Source organism: Pipistrellus hanaki (genome assembly GCF_964339955.1).
Source record: "Pipistrellus hanaki genome assembly, chromosome: 7".
In the NCBI taxonomy this organism is placed as follows: Eukaryota; Metazoa; Chordata; class Mammalia; order Chiroptera; family Vespertilionidae; genus Pipistrellus; species Pipistrellus hanaki.
Genome location: NC_140509.1, coordinates 56729665 through 56753458, shown reverse-complemented (window position 1 = coordinate 56753458; position 23794 = coordinate 56729665). Strand labels below are relative to the sequence as shown.

Below are 23794 nucleotides of genomic sequence, written 5' to 3'. Positions count from 1 at the left end.
TCCCCAGTAGGGGCTGTGCAAGAGGCAGCTGATCGATGATTCTCTCTCATTGATGTTTCTAACTCTATCCTATTCTCTTCCTCTCTGTAAAAAAAAAAATTAATAAATATATTAATATATTTAATAAAGGAGTTTTCCACTATGGATTAAATATAAATTATTCCCAGCCTTAATAATGAGAAAATTTTCCCACTCTGAGAAATTTTTCATCACTCCTTTCTCCTGTCCTGTTATTCTTTCCCTAGCCTTGGCAACTTCTTTTCTGGATTTTGTTCTCTTCCTTTAAGGAGTAATAAATTTTTACTTGGCAGGTAATTAAGTAACTTAGGGATCACCTTGAGTTTCAAATTTAGTTTTTAATCTTTGTTAAAGTGTATATGCATTTAGACCTCCTTCTAAGGCATGATTCTTCTGAGGTTTCTCTATTCAAACCCAACATATTTAGCAAGGTTTTTCCACTCTGGCTGATTAGAATTCAAATACCTCCCAGCATTGTGTGAGCTTTTCGAGTTTATACATCCCCTGGCAGTTTTTTTTTTTTTATTTACCTCATGTAGTACACATGCATCTACATCTGTGCAATTATAAACTAGCAAGCCTTTTCATTTTGAAAGGCTTATATGTGCATCTTCAGGAGCAGCATGGTAGGCAAGAAACTAGAGAAATTACCTGATGCTAAAGTCAGTCTCTTATAGAAGATAATTTTATGGGATGGATGGAGGCAAACATCAAGAGGAAAGGAAATCAGGCTGGGTTTCTTGGGATTATTTCAAGAAGAAAAAGAAAACATGGAGAGCTGGCCTAGACCTCAAAACTGATCCTTAAGTCGAATCACATAAAAACATCCATCTTAAGTTTCTCAATACCAATTGTAGACAATTTCAAGATGACTGGCTGGGACTTAAGGTACAGTGTGATGACAGCCTATTATTTTTCTTGAAAAAAATATTGAGTTAGAACCATAGCCTTCGCATTATTATAGTAAACTTAATCAATAACCTGAGCTCCTATATGCAAGCATTTTATATGCTTTGCAGATTAACCATGACTAAGAACTTTCTTTGATTTTGGATATTCTTACAAAATACACAATCCACTGAGTTCCATTTATCACCTCATATAATTATTCCTGGGCAGAGTGTTACCAAAATATATCAAGTCAGAAACTGGCTTAGGGTATGCAAGTGAAAAGGTTCAGCTAAATTGCAACTCAAGTATAAACAAAGGAAACAGGCCTATAACACAGTAAGCATTTAGAATGGGTCCTTCCTGACTGAATAAACATCCTGAATTATTATTAAGGATCCACTCTGAGCAAGATAATCTCTAAGGTACTTTCTAATTGTGAAATATTATTTTGTCTTATTTATCATAAATAACTGATGGCTTATTACTACACATGCTTTACAGACTACATTTCTGTCTCTTCCTACTAAAAATAAATATTTCAACTTTTGTCATCATCCAAAGGTGCCACAACTTTTATTTGTTTACCAGATTATAAGACCCCCACTGCTACATGACCCTGGACCTAGTTAGTCAGCCTCTACAAAAGACTCAATGATGTTATTTGGGATGCATGTCCTTGCTGCTTTGTGCAGGTATCTTTCGCATTGTTGCATAGACATTGATGGGGACATCGGTTATTGTCAGGCAATGACTTCCATGGCATCTTCGCAGTTGCCTGAGTAAAAGAGCAAATGACATGCAGTTAGATACCACAAAGGAAACTTTTCAGAGCACTGGGGTGAGTGCATCTTCAACTGCTTTAAATACTTCTGACGTATTTGAATGTCACAAAGTAATTATAACAAGTGTTACAAAGGAGTTATAGGTATTGCCATACATTTAATCATAAGAAATTCATAAATACAAACATGATCCTCAAAGTGTTCAATTGGAAAGATATTCCATGACTGCTAAAAGATAAAAAAGGCAGGGGTGCATAGTTGTTAAACCCAAGTGATAATGCTAAGATAATTCATATGTATATGTACCTTAAAGTTGAGTCTACTTAAAAACTAGAATATTTGTGGAAAAATACAAAACTGAACTTATTATTCCATATACCATGTAAATGTTAATAGGATCTCGGGCCGAAACTGGTTTGGCTCGGTGTATAGAGCGTCTGCCTGCAGACTGCAAAGTCCCAGGTTCGATTCCGATCAAGGGCATGTACCTTGGTTGCAGGCACAACCCCAGTAGGGGGTGTGCAGGAGGCAGCTGATCGATGTTTCTAACTATCTCTCTCCCTTCCTCTCAGATTTAAAAGAACCCTTATAGGACATCCTATATTATATTTTTTAAATATATTTTGTAGGGCTTTTTTCTTCTAATATTGAACATCAGCTAAAGCTTGTACTGATGACAGCCATTACACTTTTTCTCAGTTGTCAGGATAAGAAGACTTTACCTGGCTGGTGATATCTCTTTCCCGTTATAGGCAGCACTGGAGCTCAGTCCAGGTTCCAGCCCAATAGTAGAATCTCCTCCTTCCACTGGAAACCTCCGTGGCTGGGTCCCAATCCAAAAAGGCATAATTCACTGAAAACCTAGATTAGAAAGTTATAATAATGGATGGAGGGGGTGAATTGTGCTCAAATGGTTGTTTGGGATTTTTAATGTTACTAATTTGCTATAGGCATATTCCAGTATTCTAAAAATGACTTTTTAAAATATCTATAAAGGTGTATAAAAAACTATATTATATAACAATTCCTTACTAAAACAGTAAGTCTTGCAAAAAATACAGAAGAGACATCGGACAATAAAAGTAAACTGTGTCCTATGATTAACATAACTGAAGTCCATTTCGGCTGTGTGAAAAACTATTCCGTTTGCATTTATGGTATTGTGATCAATAAGCTTGAGCCCCTACCTACTCATATCTCCCACTATCTCTCTGCCAGTGTAAGCTCTTATCTTCCTTTGAAGGACATCTGAGTTTCATATCACCATAGTATTTTCAGCTAACCCTTCTGTTCCTAGTTATCATTCATTCCCAAGTACCCTGCCTCTACCTTTATAGTGCATTAGTTAAGAAAGTGTCTTTGGGAGAGTTGGATTGACTATGTGATCTTAGGCAGAGTCCTAGTACTTAATCAAGTATATAAAAAAATAATCAATTTATCTTTGGAAAATTTATTTCCAATTTATTTCCAAAGATAAATTGAGAATAATAATAGAATCTACTTCCAGGATAGTAGTAAGGATTAAATAAGATAATGCATGTAAAGTACAGAACCTAACACATATTGAGTGCTCGATAAATGCTTATTATTAAGCACTTGCTCTGAGCATTGTTAAATATATGTTAATTAATAATATATAATCTATATTAATAAAAGGGTGATATGCAAATGCTGGGGACGCCCTCATGTGTAACAACCAATCAGCAGCAGGTTGCGAGCGCAGCAGGCGTGGGTGGGTGGGGACTTACAGCATCAGGGACTTGTGTCACACCATCACAATCCATCACCAGGAAGCCTGGGGCCCAGCAGAGGCCTCCACGTGGCGAGGCCTGGGAATCCCTCTGCTCCACGCAGCAAGGCCCGGAGTTCCCACAGCTCCTCGCAGGACCCCTGACTCCAGCCTACTTCTTTGGGGCAATCCATCCAGAAGCCCTGGAGGGTGGGCGGGGCCTACCTCTTTGGGGCGATGGATCTCAGGGCTCCCACAGTGTGACAGGGCACAGGCCAGGCTGGGGGATCCGCATCTCCCCCCACCCTCCTGCACTAGACCACTAGTATAATATACATGTAAAACACACAAACATACATATATACACAGAGAGAGCTATCTAAAATAAGCTCCTATTGCCTACTGTTGCCTCTGCTTAGCACTTTTTCTCACCCCACTGCTCCCACCCTTTACTTGTTAAGAGTCAACTCATTCATTGTCTGAATTTATTTCACTTCCTCAGAGGAGCCTTCCATAACAGCCTTCCATAATATAAGTTTCCATAGCACTCTTTATCTCTGCTTTGGAACAGTTATCATCACTCTAATTCAGGATATCTCAACTGTGACACTATTGACTTTGAGGCCAGATAATCTTTGTCGGAAAGGGATGAGGCTGTCCTGGGCACTGTAGGATAGTTTGCAGCATCCACGGCTTCCACCCACTGCATGCCAACAGCACCCTCCCCAAAACTTGTGACATCCAGACACTGCCAAGTGTCCTCCAGTGGAGAATGAAGGGGTGAGGGGATGTTACCTTCTGTTGAGAACCAGCACCCTATTTTGTTAGTGTTTTTGTTTAATCATTGTAACCTTATCCCATTTCATGTCTGTCTTTGTCACCACTGCCTGGCACACAGTGGGCAATTAACAACTCTATCTTGTACAAATGTGCATGTCTTCAGCAAAAGACAGGAAAAATGAAAAATGTCTTACAACTGTTTCTTATACCTAATAAGTAAATGTTTATTGTGGTAATAAAAAAACTAAATAAATAAAGCTTAGAAATTTGGTTATTATATTATGTATTTTATATACTGGGTGTCAAATACTATAAAGAAAAAGTTTATACTCAATGACAAATTAGTAAAACACTATGGTTTAGTATAACTATCTTATGTAGACATTAAGTTTCAGCTAACTTGGTCAAGGATACATAAACTTACCAAAATAGGCCGAGCCTGATTCCTGTAGAGGTGAATAAATCAACTGCTTCTACTGACCTTCCATAGAAGCCTGGAATTGCCGAAGGAATGATGATCAAATGTTCCAGTGACACCCAGAAATTATGACATCAGAAGATTCTTTTACATAGTTTCCTACCTGTTCAGTAATAAAATATAACATTTCATAGCTCCACCACCAATGTGGACCTTAGTTAAAAATTTAGTGACTCTAAAGTTTGTTTGGAGGTTTATTCTTAATATTACTGCCTTGTTTATTTTCTAAAAATATACAATATTTTAATCTGTTAATATATCTACACCTATTTTAGTCCATCTAATCAATCTGCACAACATCTCATGTTATTCTTGTCACTTTTTACCTCATTTTCTTCCCTACCTTTATTTTCCAGACTTTCCCTAAACTAATAACACAAATTATAAATCCTATCTACCTATATCATCATCCCACTCCAACGGCCTCAAACTACACCTTTACAAATGTCTCTCTAGCTCTCTCTAATGCCTGGACTACCTCTTCTTTTCTGTATCATCAAAAGAGCTTTGAAATTCCCAAATAATTGCAATAATGAAAGTTGAAAAAGGAAGAATACATCTTGTACTGTCCTCTCTATTCTGTTCCCTGGACCCTGAAGTTTTCTCCTCTGTCATGACATCTTTCCAGAGGAATGATAATCAACTGTCCCAGTGACACCCACAAATTATCATATCAGAGATTCTTTTACATAGCTTTCTACCTGCTAAAGAACAAAATGTCTCAATTCATAGCTCCAGCAACAAGCTGAACTTTACCTTCTGGACTTCCCTCCTCTCCCAACTTCTATATCAACAGTAATCTTGCTGAATGTAATAATTAAGTTTAAACCTTAAGACAGAACTTTGCTCTTCAGTTAACCATTTTTTTTTCAATTTTCATAGGCTGATGACTGAACTATTAAATGTTAACAAGCAATTTTGCATTTAATGAAAATGTTTTTCAATACCTACATTTTATGTTAAGTTCCTACTGTTCTGTTTTCAGATGATTGTTATAGGAAATTGACATTTTACATAATTAAGTTGATGTTAGACAAAAATCTTACCTCTACCTTTTTTTTCTTACTAGGGTGCTATCAGTGAGTAAATGATCACAATTTTAGCTTAGAGAAACTATTTAACTGAATGTGTCACAGACAAATTGAAATAATTGCTGGCCATTGTTAGGTCATTAGGACCTAAATATCAGATCCTTAAGATGGAAAAATTTTGTAATAGTTTACATTTTTTAGTGAAGACAACAGTGGAAAAATCATGGGTTTGGCATCAGAATTAGGTTTGAATTTTAAGACCATGTTAACTCTGAGACTGAGCAAATCACTAAAAGTTTGTGTGTAAAATAGTATTAATTCCTTGTATAGAATTATTTTTGAGGAATAAAAAAGTCTAACATAGTAAAGACAATGTCTGGGATACAAAAATTAAATCAGCATATTCTCTCATCTCTTTGCATAGTTCTTGAAATTGGATTGTTGAGGCATGATTTCACTTTTTGGGGACCAATATTTCTTTAACCTACAAAGTAAAGTCTCTATGTAGAATATTCTACTGTGGAGTAGTCTTTAATTCCTCTAATTTACCTTTGTTTTTTTTTTTTTTTTACTAGTTTATTAGTAAAATAAACTAGTTGTACCAAGTTTCTTCTTTTAGCATGGTGATACCATGAAACAAACCAAAGAGTAGCCTTAATCATAAAACTTTCCAGAAGACAAAGAGAACTTGACTCTCCAGCAGATCTTCACAAAGAAATGAGTAAGTGAAGTCTAAATGATTGGGGGAGGTAGGGAGGGGGGAGAGAAGATGGTGAAATCTCTAAATACTCTCCTCATAAACCCAACAATAACTATCTTTTGATCCTCAGAATACTGATTCATGAGATTCAAAAAAGGAATGGTATTTGAACTAGTCATATTCTAAGAAAATACATCCATTATTGGCATTTATTCATATAACAGATAATTGTTGAGAATTCACCAGCCAGGCATGTGTTTAATGCTGAAAATAAAATATTGATAAAAGCAAACACAGTGGAGCTTACAGGTTAGGGCAGGGTATGTGCTGGATTAGGACTTCAAACCTAAATCTAAAAGACAAATAGGCACCAACTGCATGGAAATGAGTGGGAAGAGAAGACATTGAGACCCGTGGGTAGAGGGAAAACAAAGAAAATAGCTTATGTAAAAGCCATCTGCAGTAGAGAGGACAAAAGAAGATCTGAAAAAGACAATTGAAAAAGTTAAGAAATAGATCAGAGAGATATGTAGAAGTTAAACCATGCTGAGATATAAATCCAAGTAAAAGATTTTAAGACTTTATGAGCAAGGAAGCCCAAAAAAGAATTCTAATCTCTCAGGAAACATATTTAGGTTTCACTGATTTTTCTCTATTTTAATTTTCTGTTTTCTATTTGGTTTTCATTCCAATCTTTAGTATTTACTTTTGTTCTGTTTAATTTTGGCTTTTCTTTTCCTAATGTCTTAAAATGGAAGCGTACATCATTGATTTGAGACCTACCTTCTTAACATCAGCATTGAATTTTATAAATTTTCATCAAAGCACTAGATTACCTTCATTCCATAAGTCTTGAAATTTTGTACTGTCATTTCCTTCAGTTAAATGTTCCCTCTTTGGTCCTTCTTTGACTTATGGGTTATTTAGAATTACATTATTTTGTTTTCAAATATTTAGGAATATCCTAGCTATTTCTCTGTTAATGATTTCTTAAATTTCATTGTTGTCAGAGAGCATTTTTGTATGGTTTTATTTTAAAATTTATTGATATTTGTTTATGGTCAGAAAACACTCTATTATTTTTGTTATATATTGTATTTCACTGCTACCTGGTAAATGTTCCATGTGCACTTGAAAAGAATGTATATTCTGCTGCTGTTGGGTAGAATGTTCTAAATAGGTAATTAGTTGGTTCATATAGTTGTTCAAGTCTGTGTTCTTACTGATTTCTTATATACCTGTTTATGAACTATTGAAATAATGAAACCTCCAACCATAATAATAATTTTATCTGTTTCTCCTTTCTATTCTGCCAGTTTTTGGTTTATATATTTTGAAGCTCTGCCATTAGGTTTTTAAATATTTAGTAGTGTTATGTCCTATTGATGAATTAAAACTTTTTAAATAAAATATCCTTCTTTATAGTAATATTCTTTACTCTGAAATATGTTTTGTCTGAAATATATAAAGGTACTTTTTTACTTATTAGCATTAGTATTATGTATCTTTTCCAATCTTACTTTTAACCTGTTCAGTCTTTCTATCAAACTGTCTTTTTTAAATAAAGAACATATAGTTCAGCTTTGCTGTTTTTATCTATTTTGACTTTTAATTAATCAAATGTTTTGATTATGCACATTTAAGGTGATAAATATGAATTTAAAACTGTTCTCTTGCCATTTGTATTCTATTTATGTCATCAGTTCTTTGGTTTTTCTTGTCATTCTGTTCTTATAAAACAACTGAGTATATTCTATGAATCTATTTTATCTTCATTACTAGTTTATTGCTATGCAATCTTTGCATTTTGCTTTGCTTTGGTTTAGTTTTTATTACTTTAGGGTTTACAGTGTATATTTTAACTTTTCAGTCTGCCTTAAAAAACATTATACCACTTCATACATACTAACAGAACCTTGCAAGAGTATATTCCGTTTCCCCTCTCCTACCCTATTATTTTTAAAATATATATTTTATTGATTTCAGAGAAGAAGGGAGAGACAGATTAAAACATCAATGATGAGCGAGGATCATTGTTCCGCTGCCTCCTACACTGCTGGGGATCGAACCTGCACCCCTGGCCCGTGCCCCCTAATTGGGATCCAACAGTTGAAGCTCAACCACTTGAAGCACATCAGCTGGGCCACCCTATTATTGTTGTCATATATTTAGATCATAAACCCTACACTGCATATAAATCCGATGTTTTCATTTCATCTCTTTCATCAAACTTCTATCTACTCATTTCCACCGTCATCCACAGAACGCGCTTATAGTCAGCACTTCACAGTATTTTAAGTCACAATAACTTGAGCCTTCGGTGTGTATCTTACATTAGAGTGTACGTTTCTCAGAGCTGGGGATGTCTAAATTCTTGGTGATCATTTTAAAAGCCGACTGGTTAAATCAAGGAATAATTAATGGCACACGTTATCTCTTATTCTCTCTCTCTCTCTCTCTCTCTCTCTCTCTCTCTCTCTCTCTCTCTCTCTCTCTCTCTCTCTCTCTCTCTCTCTCTCTCTCTTTCTCTCGGGCCCAGACCTCCCTCCAGGACCCGAACCACCCACCCTCTTTGTTTTTTCTTGTTATTAGAGGGGGGTGTTTATGTCTTAATTCCTTTTGAGCCTAGACTTTAACGTTGGCAACCTCGAGCTCCGAACAGCCCAGATTGGGTCTCCAGAACGCCATTGTATCAGAGGAGAACTCCTGCTCCATCTTGCCACGCCAATGAGTCTGAGCTGTCTTTGTGCTCATCGACATTCTTCATTTTCTATTAGAACAAAGGACTGTGGGACAGAGACGCGAACGCAGCACCGATGAATCCGAATAACGGAAACTGACCCGCCCCCTCACACGGGAACGACTCCCCTCTAAGCAGGGCCCGCCGACAGGTGCGGGGCCCCTGGTTTAAAACCCCGCTCCCAACCCAACACCCGCCCGTTACCCTGGTCTCCGGCGCTGCCAACGCTAACGGATGTTGACAAGGCAGCGAGGATCAGCGGGCCGGATGGTAACAGTCGCTATGGTAACAGGGAGACGCAGGCGTCCTTGGCGGCCTCTGACGGAAATGCTTAGAGACCAAACCTAGAGAAGTGCGTCGTCACGACGGCAACGACGTGCGGAGGCGGCGTGACTTACGGCCGCCCCGCCCCTCGGTGGGCGGGGAATTTGAAAGCCGGAGCGGGCGCCGGAGGGCTCGGTGCCGGCCGGAGGCTCCGCGGGATGACCCAGTCGGTGGTGGTTCAGGGTGAGCTTTGCCGGGCGGGTGAGGGCCCGGGCGGCGCGGAGCCCAGCGGCCTTGGGAGCCGCCTGATGTCTATCTTCCTTCCTTCCTCTCGCCGCCCAATGTCTGTCCTCTTTCCTTCCTCTCGCCGCCCAATGTCTGTACTCTTTCCTCCCTCTCGCCGCCCAATGTCTGTCCTCTTTCCTCCCTCTCGCCGCCCAATGTCTGTCCTCTTTCCTCCCTCTCGCCGCCTAATGTCTGTCCTCTTTCCTCCCTCTCGCCGATCGCAGTGGGGCAGTGCGGAAACCAGATCGGCTGCTGCTTTTGGGACCTGGCGCTCAGGGAGCACGCCGCGGTCAACCAGGTACCGGCCTCACCCCTCTTCACATCCCTCCCAACCCCCCACCTCCTCTCCTGTCAGCGAGGCTCCTCCAACAGAGGAGCAGGGTTTGCTCTATTGGGCTTTTATCTGACCGATATGCGTTATATGGGTTCTTATCCGGAAACAGCCAACTACAGAACTAATTGATATGTAAACATATATTGGCCTTAGATACAAAAACACTTTGCCCTAATAATCAGGGTCTCATCTTTTATCAGGATTCTTGTGAAGACCAATTAGGTTGTATGTAGGTCTGATGCCCAGATGTAGGTCTGCCTCTAGGGAGTGAGGTCTGGGCACTGGAGGGCTGTCTGGGCCCCTGGTGGAGGTCTGGGGTCAGGGTTTGGACCTCTGGGTGGTCTAGACTACTGTGGATGTCTGGGCTACGATAAAGGACTGGATATTGAATTCGAGGTCCAGCACCGGGATGACTTCCAGACCCCGACATGAAGGTCTAGGACTTGATGTAGGTCTGAGCCCAGGACATAGGTTTGGGTCCTGGGAGGATGGTTTGGGCCCTGAGGGAGGTCTGGGCCCTGAGGGGAGGTCTGGCTCCTGGGCTGGACCTGTGAGTTATGGACTGGTGGTCTGGACTGGGGATGGAGATCTAGCCCACTGATACAAGACTGGATTCTCCGTTTGGGTTCTGGACCCTGACGAGAAGGTATAGGACCCGGATGTAGGTCTGGGTCCTGGAGAGAGGTTTGGGCACTGGAGGGCTCTCGGGGCCCCAGGTGAAGGTCTGGGTCAGGGGCTGGACCTCTGGGTCATGGAATGGTGGTCTGTACTATTGTGGATGTCTGGACTAGGATAAAGAACTGGATTCTGGGTTCGAGGTCTGGGCTCCTAATAGAGTAGGCCCTGGCATGAAGCTCTGGATCCTGGGAAGAGTGGTCGGGGTGCAAAGGGAGGTCTGGGCCCTGGAACCTCTAGGTTATGGACTGGTGATCTGGGCTACAGATGGACATCTGGCCCCCTGGATTCTGGGTTCGAGGTCCGGGGCCCGGGATGACTTCCCAGCCCTGGTGTGAAGATCTAGGTCTCAGATATAGGTGTGAGTCCTGGGAGGGTGGTCCGGGCCTTGGAGGAAGATCTGAGCCGAGAGAGAGAGAGAGAGAGAGAGAGAGAGAGAGAGAGAGAGAGAGAGAATATAAAAGAGGTAACGTGTTCCATTAATTATTCCTTGATTTAACCAGTCGGCTTTTAAAATGATCACCAAGAATTCAGGGAACGCTCACTTGATCCTAGGGTCCTAGGGAACTTCACCACCCTTCCCCGCACTGAACTTCTAAATCTCAGGACATTTTGTCTTCTATGGATTGGAAGACGGTCTAAGCATCCTGTGATAACTTGCTTTTTCTTTTCAGAGTCACCTACCAGCTATTACGGGATTGTGGGTTTATTAAATGGCAAGGACTTGCTTTGGGAAAGAGGCAAAACTTAATGAAATGCTGCCAATATGTTCTTTCTTTTTAGAAAGGAATTTATGATGAGGCAATAAGCAGCTTCTTTAGAAACATGGATACCAGGTAAGATGAGATGATGCATATCACAGGGTAATGATTACTCTTCCTGTTCTTCAAAGGACAGTGCAAACAGCTGATAACTGTAAATAACTTGTCTGGCTTTTTTGGTTTGTTTTCCTCATTAAAAGCTTGTTTCTCATAACATTACTATTCTCGTGTCACTCTTCAGAGCAGAACAACAGGTTTTCTCTTAAGACTATCTTAAGCAACAAAAAGGACCTTTAGTATACCTTTTCTAAACTTGACCTGTAAATATAGTTTCACTTAAAGGACTGCTAAAATTGTTCTTAGTCTATCTTGTTAATGCATCCAGTAATGGCTTATCTTTTGAAAGAGAAGTATATTGTGTACATTTCTGGTATGTTATCTGTGGTCAGGAATATGCTCCACGAGTAAAATGTGCTGAGAGGGAACGAGCAATTGTCAAATTACTTTGGTTTAGTCAGATCATCTTTTATCTGAAAGAGTAATTTGACATTCAAGGTTTATTCATAGCTTTTAATGTTAAATTATTAAGTTCATGCATTTTCAAAACACTTAAAGCCAAACTGGTGGGGTTGAGCTGAAAAATATGTACATCATATCGGGTTTTAATCTAGTTCCATGAAAATTCCAGTTCTAATTTGAATTAATTGGTTGGGTTTTGAGGCAGTTACCTCCTTCGTGATGAATTCCAGAGTATGACTCTCAGGCAAGCAAACCCAGAAACCTTGAGGACACCTTTAGAATGAGTCCAGTGCTGAACACTACAGACAGTTGCACCAAACTAAAAGTGGAAAGTCAGTGTGTTAATTGGCAGTAGAAACTATAACTTAAGAGTAGTTAAGTAATGGAAGTTTTTTTTTAGTGACCATGGCAACCAGGAGTAGTTCAGTGTATTGCCCTCATAACTGGTGTCATTTACCTTCATTACATGGAAATATCTATCATGGACTAGATTCCCTCTTATCTGTGAACTAAACATCCTCTTCCCTAAATCCTATTAAGAGACTCAAATTTGCTGTGGTAACACTTCCTTTCAGATGCTTCTACTAAATTCCAACTCCCACCCCCTCTATTCTTGGTGGCCAGTCCCTTCATTGAATGTCACATAGTTGAGACTCAGCCTGGGAGCTAGTCCCTCTGAATAAGGTGACTTCACATAGCTATGCTGTCATCTCCTCTGTTTCATAATTAACCTTCAAGCAATCTTATTTCCCCTGTATTGAGTGTGGGATGAAGGGAAGAAGGGGCTTGGCATGTCGCTGTTTTCATTTACTATCAACATATGTAGAACTATTCCATAAGTTAATACAAAAAATTCTTTTGAAAACAAGACCACTTCTTTGTGTACGCTTCTTTACCTATTTAAGGAAATGATCATACCTTTTTAATAGCATAATAGGAATTCACCTATAGCAGGGTTTGGCAGATCTTTCCTGTAAAGGGTCAGATGGTAAATATTTTAGGTTTTGCAGATATAAAGTTCATAAACGGCTATAGCTGTGCTGCGATAAAACTATTTAAGAGAACAAACAGCTGCTCAGAGGACCACTGTTTATCAACTTTGACCTATAGCATTTTCTGCTTAATTCCACTGCCCTTCATATATTGTGTCTTCTTGTAAACAATATTGACTCGTATACTATGTTTGGTCCTAGATTATTTACTTTAGTAACTATGTTCAACATGAAATTCTAGGAACACCCTTAGGTAGTCAGTGGTATATAGTCAATAGTACATTCGTTGTTAAGTGTTTAGCTATAACAGGAAACTTCATTAATGGTGGCTTAAGCAATAAAAGTATCCTGTTATCTCAGATAAAAATAAACCGGGAATTTGTATGTTCTAGGTTTGGAGAAGTGCCTTTAACACCAAGATACTGTCTATCGTATCATTATCCTTAGTGTGTTGACTTTTTGTCTTATGTTTGTTACTTCATAACTATGAAATGGCAGCCTCCAACCTAGGAATCACATCATATTCATGTTCAAGGTAGGAAGGCAGACCAATTGGCACCAACTGCATCTGGGCCTTTTTATCTCATTAGCCAGAACTGGATTACATGGCCAGCAGGAACTACAAAGAAAGCCAGGGAAATAAGTACATTTTTTTTAGTCTAATGGGAGGTAGGTAAGGGAGATGATTAGGAATGGTGGCTCCTGGGTTATCTTTTGTGTCTGTCTCACCTGGCCTATGAGCAGCTTTATTATATAAATGGAAGTTAACTTTATTACCTGATAGCACTAATAGCCATGGAAGATTTTATTTTATTTATTTTTTTTTTTTCATCTTTCAGAGTGGCTGGTGATGGTGGCAGCATTTCCAAGGGGAAAATCTGTTCTTTAAAAGCACGGGTAAGTTTCTTCTTTTTTTTTTTTCTTTTCTTTTTTTTATAATTTTAAAAAAATATATTTTATTCATTTTACACAGAGAGGAATTGAGAGGGAAGAGAGTGAGAAACGTCGATGAGAGAGAAACATCGACCAGCTGCCTGTCTCCTGCACACCCCCCACTGGGGATGTGCCCGCAACCAAGGTACGTGCCCTTGACCGGAATCAAATGGGACCCTCCAGTCCGCAGGCAGACGCTCTATCCACTGAGCAAAACCGGTTTCGGCTACATTTGGATTCTTAATACTATTTTAATTGCCAGTTTACAATAGCATAGTTAATTAACTACATAAATAATTGAATTCACAAACTGCAATTCCACTGGAGTCAGTACTCTATAAATATCAAAGGTGACTTCTCTCTCAGTAAAATGGTAGAGCATATAATTTGGTGATTAAGAGTCAGTATTCTACACCCAGGCTATCCAGATTTGAATCTCAGCTCTACCACTTACTAGCTCAGTGATCATAGCCAAGTTAGGCAACTTTCCCAGGCCTCAGTTTCTTGGTGTATTGTGAGGATTTAATGGGGTGTTATATATAAGCTCTTAGAACAGTGGCATATGTAGTACGGGTTTAACATGACATGATCACAAGCACTTAAAAACCCCTCTATGACACTGAATCAAAAAGTTAATAGCTTTATAGTGTACCCTAAGGTTATTTCAAAATATTTTTTTTCAGCTTTGCTCTATTTATTTAACTTTTTCCCTCTTTTTCCTCACTGTGGAAAATATGGGAACTAAAGCACGAGACAGCAGGAGTAGGGGATATATAATCCTACTGCCAACCTCTCCCTGCTATATTTCCTTTGGCTATAAATTTTGCTACATTTCCTTCTAGTCTTCTCTGTTTCTCTTCATAACTAATTTTATGAGTTTTTTTATTCTGGTTTTCTTAGTAATAGAGGTTATCTCCCATGTCAGAAAAGTTTGTGGTAATGAATTAGATTGTGAGTTACTTAGGGAGAGAGGGTTGTCATCTTTGATATCTACCTAGTGGTTGGCTTTGCACATTATATGTCAATTTACGGCTTGAATTGACAATTTCTGGCTGCGATTCACAAAGAGCAGTTTCGTTGTTCCTAGCACACAAATGCATTAATGCACCTTACATTGAAAATTTTTTTCTAGTAAGGTTACCTTCTAGACTTCTGAGATCTTGTTCTCAAGAAATTTACAGTCACATAAGCACAAAAATAAAAAAAATAGTTAAAACATCAATTGAGAAGATTATTCAAATTTTTTTTCCTCCACTTGGTAATTTGGAATAGGGTAAGAGTTTAGAATCCATCTTTTATTGGATTTCACCTTTCGAGCAGAGTGAAATTATTTTTTAATTCTTATATCAGAGTCTACATAAAGATTCAAATAGAGATCAGATTAAGCTTAAATTACAAGAACAGGCAACTTTTAGCTCATAAGTTATTTTCACTTACAGAGTGACAATAAAGAAAAATATGTTAATTCATTTTTATTTCTCCTCAGGCTGTCTTGATTGACATGGAGGAAGGGGTCGTCAATGAAATTCTGCAGGGACCTTTGAGAGATGTATTTGATAGCAAGCAGCTCATCACTGATATTTCTGGCTCAGGGAATAATTGGTGAGAATATGCCAACCATTAAAATGGAAATGTCTTCAGAAAAAAAAGAGCAATCTTTCTTCGTTCTAATAGGTCCTGCCGACATGAAATCAAAATAGAACATGCCATACCTAACTCTAGGCCTTTCCCTCATCATCTTTTCCTTGATAAATAATGGTGTTTCATACTTTTTGGAAATTATTCTTCCTCATCTTTTTAAAGAAAGACATGATTCATGAAAAATTGATTTACTAAATTCCTCATTGTAAATTGATTCTTGCATAATACCAAATAGTGACAAAAATTTTAAGTATTGTTATAAACTGTTCTCTTACCTATAGTATTTGGTTCTATCAAGTTCTGCAATAGAATTGATACAGAGATGCAAGCCAGGCCAGTGTTCCAGTATTCAAGTTCAGCCTGAGGCTCTGTTTGGCCCTTAAAGTACAATGGTTGCTTCTCCTTAATGGGAAAGCAGCAGCTCTAACAATGATCATTTAATTATTTGCAAGTCTATTGTTTATTTTAAATATTTGCAGTCAGTCTCTCAGTTTCACAAAGTGTAGTGATGTATACTTTCACTAAAGCATGAATTTGAATCTTGTGTTTTGGGAGAGTCATTTTGAGAGAATCAGTCACTAAGTAAATACACCTGACTACTGGTTGCTGGGAAATCCTGTTCATAATGAACTTGCAAATTTGGGCAGGTAAAAAGGCTTACAGATCCTCATGAATATCAGTTTTTACTGTGTGCCATTTCTTCTAGTAATTACATGACCAATGTTTTTCTCATATTTTAAACAAAATAGCTTTAAATTTTTTGTCTTTCCAGTTGACTACATTCTGCTTTTTAATATGTAAAATTCTTTGCAATTGGAGTTTACTTAAAATCTTGTTTTGTTGTAATTACACATTAAGCAAAAAATAAGAGAGGAACACCATAGTTTAACCTGTTAACCGAGAGGGACCTATAAATATGTCAAATGTAAACAATATCGGGAACGGGAAAGACGTATGAATACGTCCTTGAAATATATGTTGTGCCCCGAGAAGGACGGTATATATTTTTTGTAATCTTTTTTTTTTTTTTTTTTTTTTTTTTTATTGATTTTTTACAGAGAGGAAGGAAAGGGGAGGGATAGAGAGTTAGAAATATCGATGAGATGAGAGAGAAACATCTATCAGCTGCCTCTTGCACACCCCCCACTGGGGATGTGCCAGCAACCAAGGTGCAGGCCCTTGACCGGAATCGGGACCTTTAGGTCCGAAGGCCGACACTCTATCCACTGAGCCAAACCGGTTTGGGCTATTTTTTGTAATCTTTATCATTGTTTGTAAAATTTATAATTTTTTAATTCGATGTGTCCATTTTTTTTTGTCGGTATTTTTTTCTATTTTTTTTTTTTTTTTGTAATTTTGTATTTTCCTTTGTGCTTTATATATATATAAATAAATGAAAAATATATATATATTTCATTTATTTTCATTAAGTATAAATAAAAACAAATAATATGAAATTATGTCCTCCGGGCGTGATGTACTGACACATCCTAGTGAAAGAGTACGCACCTGTTACAGGTTGCATCATTAAAAAGGGAACTCCCCGGTTAACGGGTTAATTTCCATTGATAATGAGCTGTCTTATCAGGATATCTGAGGATTATAAATATATATTTACTAAATTTTCTACCTACTCTCATTGAGATACCGTATTATTTATTGACTAGAGGCCCGGTGCACGGAATTTGTGCACAGGGGAGAGAGGTGTGTCCTTTGGCCCAGCTTTCACCCTCTTCAATCTGGAACATTCCTCTCACAATCCAGGACTGCTGGCTCCCAACTGCTCACCTGTCTGCATTCCTGATTGCCCCTAACCACTTCTGCCCGCCAGCCTGATCACCCTCTAACCACTCCCCTGCTAGCCTGATTGATACCTAACTGCTCCCCTGCCTACCCGATTAATCCTAACTGCCTTCCCTTGCTGGTCTGATTGTCCCCAACTGCCTTCACTGCTGTCTTGATCGCCACAACTGCCCTCCCCTGCAGGCCTGCCATCCCTAACTGCCCTCCCCTGAACATCTGGTCCCCCCAACTGCCCTTCCCTGCATTCTCGGTTTCCCCCAACTTCCCTCCTCTGCTGGCCTGGTCACTCCTAACTGCCCTCCCCTGCAGGCTTGATTGCCCCCAAATGCCCTCCCTTGCAGGCCTGGTCCCTCCCAATTGCCATCCCCTGCTGGCCATCTTGTGGTGGCCATCTTGTGTCCACATGGGGACAGCCATCTTGTGTGTTGGAGTGATGGTCAATTTGCATATTTCTCTTCTATTAGATAGGATATGAAACAGGAATAGGAGTTTCTTAATCTGGTAAAAATACTTCTTCAAGTTTTCTATAATTTCATTTAGATCAGAAATAAAAAATCTTGTAATAATAAATGTAAGGAATGTTTTTTAATCTTTTTTTTTTCCCCCAGGGCTGTAGGGCACAAAGTTTTTGGCAGTCTTTATCAAGAACAGATTTTAGAGAAACTCAGGAAGTCAGCAGAGCACTGTGATTGTTTGCAGTGTTTTTTTATAATACATTCCATGGGAGGAGGTAAAGTTATTCATTCATTTACCTGTAATAATGTGAAAATGCAACTGGGAATTCATTTGCAAACATAAGTCTTATTTTCAGTCCTATGCTTGATAAAGAGAGAACAATTAAGAGAGTGTGTGTTTATTAATGTATATACATAAGTTTTTATCTTAATGTTTATCAAAGTATTGCCATTAAAAAATTAATTTTTTTAAGAGTCATTAGGACAAAAAGAGTCTATAGAATGGAATCTGAAATTTTTTCTTCTACCTTTAGTTTCTTCTACTACATTTCCAGTTACATTTTATTATATATGAGCTTTGGGGGAATGCTGACTTCTCCTAAGACTTTACTTGTACATTCCCTTATCCTAACTAAAGCTAAGTATTTCTGGCATGTTCACAGGTATGCTTGCAAAAGAATATCAGAATCCATTCTAGCCGGGTGGCTCGATTCCTGGTCAGGGCCTATACCTAAGTTTCAGGTTCGATCCCTGTCTGGAAACATATGGGAGGCAACCAATCAATGATGTATCTCTCTGTCTCTGTCTTTCTCTTTCTCCCTCCTTGTCTTCCTCTGCTCTTTCCACTCTATCCAAAATCAAATATATCCTTGGGCGAGGATAAAAACACACACACACACACACGCTATATCAGAATCAATCCTTTCTCTAACCACCTTCACACCTTCATTTTGTTCAATAAGAAGTAAAAGAAATAATTTTAGTCAACTCCTCTAATACATTTCTCATGTGGTAATCAATTACCTTGACCTACAATAAGTGGTTTGCATTGCTCTCTTTCCCCAGGAGAGTCTACCTTGCAAGTGAATTATTTTGCTTCCCTATTTATGAAATAGAAACGGATCATAATCTGCTAATTTCATTCTAGGATTATCCAAATTTTAAAAGAAAAATTTGCTGCGTTTTTTTTTTCTCCAATCTGAAATTAAGATTTTCTATTCAGTTTAAACATATCTATTCAGTAGGTTAAACATACCTATGATTTTTAAATTAAAGTCATAATTACTATGTAAACATGCCTATAGAAGAACATCATTAAATTAAGAAACAAATTTTCTTTGTGATAGTATAATTAACATCCAAGTTAAAAAAAACACAGTTTGATTTATAGTTCATTATGATACCTTCAAAATCTCAGAAGATTATAATTCACTGAAAATGACAAAAATAATTTAAATAATACTGAAGGTTAAAAATGAAGGTCTCCTTTTCCACATTCAATCTCTAGTATCTCTCTTTAAAGGTAATTAATTTGCCAATGTCATCCTTCCAGATATTTTCTATGCCTCTTAAAAGTATGTTTGTGTAAAGGCCAGACATTGAATTCAGAACTTGAAGCCTCAATACCCATGTGGTATTATCCTCCTTATCTGAAATTAGATGAGTTAATATATAATCATAGGAATAAGTTTAAAAGTTCTTAATATATATTTCCACCAAAAAAGAAACACCATAGAATTCCAAGTTCCTCACATTATATTCTTAATCATTTGTGCTATTTGTTTTCTTTTTGAAATTTCATCCTCAGGAACAGGATCTGGACTTGGCACATTTCTTTTAAAGGTACTTGAAGATGAATTCCCAGAAGTATACAGATTTGTGACTTCAATTTATCCTTCTGGTGAGGATGATGTCATAACTTCACCTTACAATAGCATCTTGGCAATGAAGGAACTTAATGAGCACGCAGACTGTGTGTTGCCCATTGACAACCAAGTAAGAAACGACATTGTAATTTATGTACATATTGCATATGCAGTCATTCCTCTGTTATGCTTAGATGAAACATTCTTTACTTTTCAGCCTTCCCAACTAAGAGAAAAGTTTAATTTGCTTTCTTTCTCTTCTTTTTTTCCTGATAGAATGCTATCCATGTCCACTCTTCCTAGTAATTTCTCTCTCAATATTTTTCTCTTCAAAGTCCTTATTTGACATCATTAGCAAAATTGACCTTGTGGTGAATTCTGGAAAGTTGGGTACAGTTGTAAAGCCAAAGAGTCTGGTTACTTCAAGTGCGGGGCCTTTTAAACAGCGGCAGGAAAAGCCCTTTGATGCGATGAACAACATTGTGGCAAATTTGCTGCTCAACCTAACAAGGTAATCCTGTGGTGCTATACCGAAGGACAGCTTCAAAACTTCAAAACTCGGCTGTACTTGGAATAGCATTTTTTAGTTATTCTAAGTTGTCAAAGCTTCTTATGTTTTTACTTTATTTTGTCTAGTGATTTCAAATCTTCGAGTGAAGAACCAGAATTTTAATTTCTATGGCTCCAAAGGAGCATTTCCCTAGGTATATTACATGGAATATTAATAGATGCTAAAATAATAAAAGTTTTTGTGGTAAATACATTTGAGAAACTCTTGTTCAGACAAAAGCAAACTTTTTTTTTTTGCTATATAGAATGTTTTAATCTTTAAAACCAGCTGATCTATATATTCTCATTAGCTGATCTAAAATATTTCCTTGACTTTAATCTAAAAGATTGCTTTGTCCTTATTATATTCTAAAGCATAAAGCTTAAGCAGACACCTGAGGAATTTAGTAAAGATTACAGATAAATAAATATTAACTAACGTGTTTAACTCAATCTAAAGACTGTTTTAAGTAAGATATTTTTATATACATATGTAATGAGCAACTGTAATAAGGTGTTGGTTATAGCTCAGATAAGCCAGAAATAAGAATTGCTATAGAGGTTGTGTTATATTTTAGCTATCTTTATACATCATATTCATGATACTGAATTTTGCTAATACATGGGGAAAAGAGTATATATTCTCTACTGAAGAACAGGGTATTGAGAGAATTTAAGAAAATTCTTGCTAAGTAAATCAAGATACACTTAAAGTATATAAAATTAAACTTTTTTCTCATGCTTTAATATAATTTTTAGCTCTGCGAGGTTTGAAGGATCCCTTAATATGGACCTTAATGAAATCAGCATGAATCTAGTACCTTTTCCTCAACTGCATTATCTTGTGTCAAGCCTAACACCTCTGTATACACTGGCAGATGTTAACATTCCTTCTCGAAGGTAAGCTGTAGTAACTTTATTCCACTGACTTGAGAATTTGAGTTACCTTTAAAAATATATTTTTAAGAGAAACATTTATTGATATATTAACTATTTCTTCCTGAGAAATATATAAAATATAGTTGATGGTGGCCATTTTTTAATGCTTCTTTATTTAGAAATTATTGCTTTTTAAAATGTCAATATTGCTCTAACCAGTTTGACTCAGTGGATAGAGCATTGGCCAGTGGACTCAAGGGTCCCAGGTTTGGTTCCTGTCAAGGGCATGTACCTTGGTTGCAGGCACATCCCCAGTAGAGGGTGTGCAGGAGGAAGCTGATCAATGATTATCTCATCATTGATGTTTCTATCTTTTTTCCTCTCCCTTCCTCTCTGAAATTATATATATATATATATATATATATATATATATATATATATATATATATATTTAAGACTTCATTCACTTAAAATTCTCCCTCTTCAGGAACACTACTACGGAGTTTCATGTTTTATAGGGGAGCCTAACATTGTCTTCGATAGTTTTCTCGTGATTATTCCTGATTTATGTTCATTTTAAAGAGACAAAGTCATTTTCTCTTAGTGTTGTAAGCTTTTAATTAGTTTTGATAGTTCTGGTACTATGCGAGTAGTACCTATATATCTATATATATAAAAGCCAAGCGACTGGAATGACCAGAACAACCGGTTGCTATGATGCACACTGCAGCAGCCAACCGGCCTAAAAGAGGCCCGGGTCGGCCCCTGACCCCAATCAGAGGTGGTGCGGCCTGCCAACCTCCTGAAGCTGATCGGCCCCCATCGAGGCGGGCCAGCCGGACCCCACCTATGCATGAATTTGTGCACCGGGCCTCTAGTACTGAAATTAGTAATAATGACACAAGTTCCCAAAATCAGCATTTCATAGAGCTCACTAATGATATAGTTAACATTTGTACATACCTAAAACCACCAATATATTGTAGAAGCTTTTTATTTAAAAACAAACAACATTTTATGTTATTTCCTCTGTGCTCATATTCTGTAAAAGACTACTTTGAGAAAATTATAGCAGAGACTTAGAATATATTTGCATGTAAAGTTTTACCTACAGATGACTGTCTTTTCATTTTGTAGTTATACATAGAAGAAAGATGTAATATTTTGTGTAACAGTGACTCTTATTGTTCTAGATTGGATCAAATGTTTTCAGATGCTTTTAGCAAAGATCACCAGCTAATTCAGGCTGACCCCAAACACAGTCTCTACCTTGCTTGTGCCCTCATGGTTAGAGGAAATGTCCAGATTTCAGATCTTCGCAGAAATATTGAAAGGTTTGATTTTTGTATTTTTTCAGGATAATTTGTTATGTGTACTGCTGTGACAGTGTAGCATAATAATTAGGATAGTCTCTCCAAGCTCTAGCCATTTAAGGAAAGCATGACCTTGAGCAAACTGCTTAGCCTCTCTGAGCCTTATTTTCCTCAAATGAAGAATAAGAATAACAATTGTACAGAATTATTTTTAAGTACCAAATGATATATTTCCTGAGAGTGTTCAAAAAATTTAACTATTGTTACTGTGTTTATTACTACCACTGCTACCACTACACTGCTTCTAAGTTTGTTTTGCTATTTATTCTCATTCTATTTTTCAGAAAATTGCTCTGTTGAATTAGAAAGTAAAGAAATTTATAATACTTCTATTTATCTTCATCCCCAAATTTCTACTGTTCTTCATTCCTAGATTTCTAAGGAATGTTTTTCTAGCTTTATGAATCACTACACAACTTATGTCCTCCTACTAAATGTTTCTTAGTTCACGGTCAGACTGTACCACAATACTGCTAATAGTAAAAAATAGATAACTTACATTATAAACTAATGGTGCCATCAGTAATGCAGTAACGTTTACCTAATGTGAGCTGCTGTAATACGACAGACATTTAATTCTTACCTTGCGTCTTTGTATCTCAGATTAAAACCTTCTCTGCAGTTTGTCTCCTGGAATCAAGAAGGCTGGAAGACCAGCCTGTGCTCAGTTCCTCCTGTGGGCCATTCCCATTCATTATTAGCTTTAGCAAATAACACATGTGTGAAGCCTACCTTCATGGAACTGAGAGAGAGATTCATGAGGCTCTACAAGAAAAAGGTAATTATCGGCACATTTTTGTAATTATGTGTGTTTATTTTGGGTATTTGTGATGTATTCTCAAGAATTATACTATTACAAATCAGGGTGATTCTGTCTCCTATATTCATTGCACTGATTATAACTGAAGATAGAGGCTAACTAAGACCATCTAAATGAGAAATCTCATGAATTTATAGTTCTCATTTCTCTTGTAAATCTGAGTGAACTATCATTTTCATATAGAGTGTTTACATTATAGGATAGTTATATTATCACATTTCCTGAAAATAGTCAACATTATTCGTTTTTTTTTAATTTATAGGCTCATCTTCACCACTACCTGCAAATTGAAGGGATGGAGGAAAGCTGTTTCTCAGAAGCGGTGTCGTCTTTATCAGCTCTCATTCAGGAATACAGCCAGCTGGATGCCACAAAAAGCATGCCCATGGAAGACTTACCCAGACTGAGAGTCGCTGTGTAAAACAGACCCAAAAGTGCTTTTCCTTTTCCTTTAATCTTACCTTGCTTTTTCAGAACTTTTGTGATTCAGAAAGCCC

At 37.6% G+C, this 23794-nt stretch overlaps 2 protein-coding genes across 6 annotated transcripts; one reads left to right on the top strand and one right to left on the bottom strand.

Moving 5' to 3' along the window:
* Positions 1–1452: 1452 nt before the first annotated feature.
* FAM229B (family with sequence similarity 229 member B) lies at positions 1453–9495 on the bottom strand. 2 transcript variants are annotated; one of them, XM_084889905.1, is made up of 4 exons: positions 9354–9495; positions 4682–4781; positions 2414–2552; positions 1453–1684 (listed from the first exon to the last, which is right to left on the bottom strand). In XM_084889905.1, the coding sequence occupies exons 3-4, from the start codon at positions 2536–2538 to the stop codon at positions 1567–1569; spliced, it is 243 nt and encodes an 80-aa protein (XP_084746031.1). In that variant the 5' UTR covers positions 2539–2552; positions 4682–4781; positions 9354–9495; the 3' UTR covers positions 1453–1566. The 2 variants fall into 2 exon arrangements, with proteins under 2 accessions (XP_084746031.1, XP_084746030.1); XM_084889904.1 differs by having other exon boundaries at positions 4625–4781; positions 9354–9492.
* Positions 9496–9546: 51 nt separating this feature from the next.
* On the top strand, positions 9547–23723 carry TUBE1 (tubulin epsilon 1). 4 transcript variants are annotated; one of them, XR_014795526.1, is made up of 12 exons: positions 9547–9656; positions 9923–9996; positions 11491–11543; positions 13819–13876; positions 15399–15514; positions 17965–18086; positions 19619–19806; positions 20012–20187; positions 20985–21125; positions 22298–22438; positions 23100–23255; positions 23560–23723. XR_014795526.1 is itself a non-coding variant. In XM_084889894.1 (12 exons), the coding sequence occupies exons 1-12, from the start codon at positions 9632–9634 to the stop codon at positions 23716–23718; spliced, it is 1428 nt and encodes a 475-aa protein (XP_084746020.1). In that variant the 5' UTR covers positions 9548–9631; the 3' UTR covers positions 23719–23723. The 4 variants fall into 4 exon arrangements, 3 of the variants coding, with proteins under 3 accessions (XP_084746020.1, XP_084746021.1, XP_084746022.1); XM_084889894.1 differs by having other exon boundaries at positions 9548–9656; positions 23081–23255; XM_084889895.1 differs by lacking the exon at positions 9923–9996 and having other exon boundaries at positions 9568–9656; positions 11491–11570; positions 23081–23255.
* The last annotated feature ends 71 nt before the right edge of the window (positions 23724–23794 follow it).

Excerpts from the sequence above, each read along its gene's own strand:
- TUBE1 (XM_084889894.1), top strand. The coding sequence starts at position 9,632 with ATGACCCAGTCGGTGGTGGTTCAGG. Across the intron at positions 11,544-13,818 it reads TTTAGAAACATGGATACCAG|AGTGGCTGGTGATGGTGGCA; the intron begins GTAAGATGAGAT and ends TTCATCTTTCAG. Across the intron at positions 20,188-20,984 it reads TTGCTGCTCAACCTAACAAG|CTCTGCGAGGTTTGAAGGAT; the intron begins GTAATCCTGTGG and ends TATAATTTTTAG.
- FAM229B (XM_084889905.1), bottom strand. The coding sequence starts at position 2,538 with ATGCCTTTTTGGATTGGGACCCAGCCACGGAGGTTTCCAGTGGAAGGA. Across the intron at positions 1,685-2,413 it reads AAAGAGATATCACCAGCCAG|GCAACTGCGAAGATGCCATG; the intron begins GTAAAGTCTTCT and ends TCTTTTACTCAG.